Source organism: Lactuca sativa, chromosome 6 (genome assembly GCF_002870075.4).
Source record: "Lactuca sativa cultivar Salinas chromosome 6, Lsat_Salinas_v11, whole genome shotgun sequence".
NCBI classification, from domain to species: Eukaryota; Viridiplantae; Streptophyta; class Magnoliopsida; order Asterales; family Asteraceae; genus Lactuca; species Lactuca sativa.
In genome coordinates this window covers 154,404,465-154,410,386 of record NC_056628.2, presented here as the reverse complement: position 1 = coordinate 154,410,386, position 5,922 = coordinate 154,404,465, and the positions used below count along the sequence as shown (strand labels likewise).

The 5,922-nt window shown below is 29.8% G+C and overlaps 1 protein-coding gene across 1 annotated transcript; it reads left to right on the top strand.

Moving 5' to 3' along the window:
- The first annotated feature begins 1,916 nt into the window (after positions 1-1,916).
- LOC111901127 (short-chain dehydrogenase TIC 32, chloroplastic-like) lies at positions 1,917-5,544 on the top strand. The gene is made up of 8 exons (XM_023897005.3): positions 1,917-2,135; positions 2,988-3,219; positions 3,534-3,613; positions 3,703-3,856; positions 4,221-4,299; positions 4,556-4,637; positions 4,734-4,780; positions 5,123-5,544. Exons 1-8 carry the CDS (start codon positions 2,027-2,029, stop codon positions 5,285-5,287), a joined length of 948 nt encoding a protein of 315 aa, XP_023752773.1. The 5' UTR covers positions 1,917-2,026; the 3' UTR covers positions 5,288-5,544.
- The last annotated feature ends 378 nt before the right edge of the window (positions 5,545-5,922 follow it).

Here is a 5,922-nt window from a genome sequence, read left to right as displayed (position 1 = left end):
CCAATCAAATCTGATCCAATAACAACTATTGTGAAATTGATAGCAATTTTAATCTATTAGCCGAAAAGTGATTATTTTTTAAAGAGATTGGTTAAAAAGACACCTCATTTTACCATAGACATCATAATTTAATTTTAAAATATTTTTATTGGTGCAAATTGTATTATTTTCCGAAAAAAACTGATTACAGATAGTTAACTATAGGTTAACTTTAAATAGTCAATAAGTGTCTTATTAGCAACACCCTTTTTAAATTTTTTTTTTCTTTTATAGAGTATAGCAGATTTTTAGTACAATGGGTCAAACCTTAACCAGCAACTTGAGTCATTGCACCTATCAAACCTCAGCATCAATTAAAACTATTTATCTTACGTCATCCTTAACCTTTCAAATAATTATAGTGGGGCAGGTCATCCCACCAACCTATCATCGATCCTCTGCAACAAGTTTAGGGAAAATTTGCAAAATAGTCCTCATAGTTTGACATTTTAAGAATCAATACTTCACTTTTCAAGCCATCTAGTTAGACTTTTGAGTTATAATTATTTATCCTACGAATTTATTGTTGGGTTCAATCATAAAGTAACACAAATATGCAGGAAAGATTAGGGAAAGAGTTCACATACGTAGAGGGTGGTTCTGGACTTGAAAATAAAGACTTTTTATTATATCACACCACAACCAACATACAATATTGCAGATACTAAATATAGAAATACATGAACCGATGCAACATTTAGAAGGAAACATCATAACGCTTAAGGCGTGTTTGTTTCACATAATTCTTAAGGAATTAGAAGGAATTGAATATTAAAATCGGTGGGAGATTATGTTTAGGTTACCAAAGAAATGAAATTAGATTTCAATAATTACCATTTAATTCCTCGTTTGAAAAAATTATAATTTTTCCACTATGCATCATATCATGAATGTAGATTCAATTCTTTATCATTATTCTAAATTACACTTCCTATTATTTATGAGATTAAAAAAAATCATCAACGAAGACTTTTGCCTCTACTTTTGTTTTTCTTTTATTTATTTTTTTTCTTTTTTGCCTATGATGAATTTTTTTGTGTTCCATCTTTTTACCACTTATGTTTGTTTTTTTGGAAAAGATGAGACAAAAGTCTTTAAATTATTTAAAATTCATGATAGTTATTTTTTTAATTCAAAATTTATAGAAGAGCTCAATAAAAAATATTGAAATTAAATAAAACTTTGTCGTGATTATTAAAAAATATAATCAGTTACAAAAATCATTAAGGGTATTTATGTCTTATTATAAAATTTAATTTTCAATTCCTTTATGAAATCAACAAACCAAACAGAAAATATATTTCATTTCATCTCAACCAAACGCATGCAGCTTCTAGTACATTTAGATTCCAATTCATTTAATAGATTCCATTCCTTCCAAAAACATTCTCTCAACCAAACACCCCCTTAGAAGAAACAGGTTACTACTTACCATACCCCCATAATTACTTTACAATTGTCACATTAAATTACCACATATATTTAAATATTAAGTCTAGCATATATATATATATATATATATATATATATATATATATATATATATATATATATAGGCACACTCCTTTTACACACGGGGTGACAGTTTTTGTAAGCTTGAAATCATCATCCATGTCCTGATGTGTGAAATGAAAAGGTCAAAGCTCAAGTTATCAAGAATATTATATACCTCCATAAAATTTCTTAACTAAAGAATGAAGAAATCTCATAACTTTTATTATCTTAGTAAGGTGGAAAAACAAAGACTTTCCAAACCGAAATTTAAATAGTGGAAGGACTTGTTGTGTATTTACATATTTACCCTTAGAGATACATGTTCCAAGTCATACGTGATGGCTAACCTATTGGTATATAATTGATGCTCTGTTGACACAACTTGGCACAATCATATTCATAGCAAATCATCACTAAAGAAAACCCTTTAAAATTTCCAATTTTAGTGTCACCTTTTTTCTGTGTTCTTGAAAGAAAATATAAAAAGTAAAGGATGACTTGGCTAATCGGATTCAAAGGACCATCAGGATTCTCAGCTAAACACACAGCTGAAGATGTAACCGAAGGAGTTGATTGCAAGGGCTTAACTGCCATTGTTACAGGTCTATTTCTTTCTCTTTTCTCTCAAATATTTACAATTTCTGGAATTCTTAGATCATTACGCTTCAAGATTTGATCATCTGGGGTTTTTGTTTATTGTCCATTAGAACAGTAGTAAACGCATGAAGTTTGGAAATCTTGATTTTATCAAGTGTTTGATTGATTTTAAATGACTGAAGTTTGTACATGAGCGGTTTAATATAGTTGGTGCTCAAAGCTTGTAGAAGTTGACTTATTTGGTTCAATCAATGCAACTTATACATATCTGATTAAAACTTGAATCAAGATTAATTGTGTTTATATTTATCTGAAGAAGTTATTAGAACAAAAAAGAAATGGAGAAACAAATAAAAAAAATGTGGATTTGGGTTCTGTTTGATGGGGTCCAGTGCATAATAAAACTATAAAAAACTCATAATTCCTAAAAGACAGCATACATCTCTTCATTTTGTCCATTTGCAAAGTTTTCGAATAATTATCTTATTCTGTGATCATTGAAAGATATTTTAGACATATTATATGTTATATTTTCAATAAAGGATGACATGCACAAATCTCGGAATCCAAATATATTATATTTCAATGGGATAATCTAATAAAATGGTCAAACTTTTTGGATCCCATTAATTATCTTTATGACTAGTGGAATAGAATGGACTAAGCAAAAGAACATATTTAACAAACTTTAAAGAATCTTTTATGGAGATTTAGAGTCGTTTAAGACATAAAGCTAGATAGAGTCGTTTGAGACACAAAGCTCGAAAGTTTCACCTCAATGTTCGTGGGTTTTAGCTAAAATCTATATATAAACATCATAAATTTGTTATTTTAAAATATTTTCTTTTTCATGACAGGACCAACAAGTGGTATTGGTCTAGAAAGTGCTCGTGTGCTAGCTTTGAGGGGCGTACATGTAATTATGGCAGCAAGGAATGTGGAATCCGCTACAAAATGCAAGGAAAACATTATAAAAGGTTGCGCTAGTGCTACCATAGATGTTATGCAACTTGATGTTAGTTCACTAGAATCCGTAAGAAAATTTGCAAAGGAGTACATTTCCATGGGTCTACCCCTCAACATCCTCATGTAAGAAACAAACACACCATTGCAATCGTATTAATAATTAAGTTTATTGTTACGTGCAAGAAATAACAACGTACTTCCATTTATCTGATATTATAACATTATACTTTCGTTTCTTTGTATAAGGTATCGTAGTTTCAATATTTTTTCGTATTAAACCATTACACTTTGAAAAATCACACAATTATAGCAGTGAAAAGTACTTTGTATTTGAATGACATTGCAATATACTGATAAGGGAAAATACATTGTTATTTCTTGCATTTGACATTATAGTGTACAAATCTAATAGATTTTTTGTTTGTTGTTGCTTGTAGTTGTAATGCAGGGGTGATGACTCCTCCATTTGGCCTTTCTAAAGATGGAATCGAGAGTCAGTTTGCAACAAACTATGTTGGTATGTATTGACTAATATTATGTTGTTTTTATTTGAAAAATAAAAGCATTTTACATATGTAAGACATGTTTTTTTTCTTATGATCTCAGGGCATTTTCTTTTGACAAATTTGTTGTTGGATACGATGAAAAATACTGCACAAAAATGCGGAAATGAAGGAAGGATAGTCATCGTTTCATCAAAACTTCATAGTATGAGTTACAAAGAGGGAATTGTGTTTGACAAGCTAAATGATGAAAAAAGGTACAATTTTTTTTCCAGTAATAAGTATTGTCTAAATAAATGATGTTTCAAAATATCTGAAAAAATGATAGACAAATAAGTGGGAAAAGAAAAAGGGAAAAATAAGAGGTAAATCATAAGAACTTAATGGAGAGATTCTCTTAATTTTCAAAGAAACACTCATGTATAGCTTAATAAATTAAGCATTGTTCATGTGTATTAAGTAAAAGAAAGAGTCAACATTGAGATAAAAATAGGACCCATAAAGGAGATGTGGTCCATAAAAATGGATATTCTTTTCTATATTCGCTTATTTTTATCATTTTCAAGAATTTATGCGGTTGTGATACTAAAATTCACCTTACATACGTGTTTAACTTTTCAGCTATAGTAGTCTATCTGCTTATGGGCAATCAAAACTTGCTAACATTTTGCATGCTAAAGAGCTAGCTAGACGCCTCAAGGTACTTTCAAGATAAAGAATCTCACACTCATAATTATTGCATCTTGTTTATTATGTAATACTTAACCAGAATGTTGACACCATTTGTAACAAAAGTTCTCAAAGAAAAACCACACAACAGCTAAATTGTCTAAAACCCCCATCACAAATAATCATTTTTGTCAATACAAATCATTTTTGTAATGGATCCATATTTATTCAAGAAATACACTTTTAATACATGTTATGACAAGTGGTATGTTTATTGTTGAGTATAGGAAGAAGGGGCAAACATAACTGTGAATGCATTGCATCCTGGAGTTATTGCAACCAATCTTTCACATCACTCAACCTTTTCAGGTAAAAGTTTTTCCATTTGGACTGTTAAAAAAATAAGATCATTTTATTATTCACGAGAATGTGATATTTAACTTTACCTTAGTATTTTCCTGACAGCTTGCTTTTATGGAGTCTTCGGTATCTTTCAAAAGAATATCCCACAGGTTTGTTCTTTTGTTTATTTCTATATTTCACCATTTCCAGTAGGTGGGTTTCATGATATGATGTTAAACTAAGATAATGTATTGGTTTTTCTCAATGAATAAACGATGTTCAAAAAATATTTAAGAAAAAGACAGCCTACTTAGGTAAATGTATGGAATAAATGAATGGTAGCAAATTTATAGAAAATAGATACCACAAAAGTATTTGTTCACTGACTTTATCTAAATCTATTAAGTCGTTCATTTTGTATTAAGTGAAAAAGAAGTAACACTTAAGAGTCTAAGATTCACAAAGTACAAATATTAGTGATTGACATTGTTAATATTTGATTTGGATTTTAGGGAGCTTCAACAACATGTTATGTGGCATTGAACCCAAAGGTGAAAGGGGTGAGTGGCGAGTATTTTGCAGGCAATAATGTGGATAAACCCAGCAGTCAGGCTTGCGATGCTGAGCTGGCCAGGAAGCTATGGGAATGTGGTATGGAGTTGACCGGTTCAAAGTGATTCATGAGAGTTTAAGATTCAGTGAATACTATTGGCAACATAATTTGTGTTTTGATTATTTTGTATGATTTTTCCTCGTGAATATGGTGTATGATTGTTCGGTTGTTGTATCTTGTATTTATTTTTTACAACCAGGGTGTGGTGTGAATTTTTTATTTAATTAGTTGTAATATTGTATTTGAAATGTATAAAAAATAGTTGGGGAGTTTTATGTAAAAGTATAGTGAAAATCATATACTCCATATCTTATTGGATTGTGTACGGTATATTTCCTAAATTTGTATTTTGAACCTATTGGGTCTCACGTACAAAGCCAACTACATGATAAATGTCTGGCATTCACCCTAGCCAATTGTCATGAGATCAAAATAGTTATATGAGCGCGCATCCCACACCATCTAACTCATATGTGAGCATAACTTTCGGTATTTGTGTAAATCTCAATTAACTCAAATATTTGATGACACTAAAATTACAGGCAAAAAAATAAAACAATTTACATTTTAAGCTTTGTTTATTTTATCACATTGACCTTAAATTGTAACTTGCATAACAAAAAGTAGAATAATTCATTTGAAAATGTATACAAACATGAATTGAATCTTATTTATTTTTGTATGATCATAATTTTTCAG

What these genes read in the sequence shown, in the direction of transcription:
- LOC111901127 (XM_023897005.3), top strand. Translation starts at nt 2,027, where the DNA reads ATGACTTGGCTAATCGGATTCAAAGGACCATCAGGATTCTCAGCTAAA. An exon ending in AGCTAGCTAGACGCCTCAAG is followed by an intron (nt 4,300 to 4,555) that starts GTACTTTCAAGA and finishes TGTTGAGTATAG; the next exon opens with GAAGAAGGGGCAAACATAAC. An exon ending in ACATCACTCAACCTTTTCAG is followed by an intron (nt 4,638 to 4,733) that starts GTAAAAGTTTTT and finishes TTTTCCTGACAG; the next exon opens with CTTGCTTTTATGGAGTCTTC.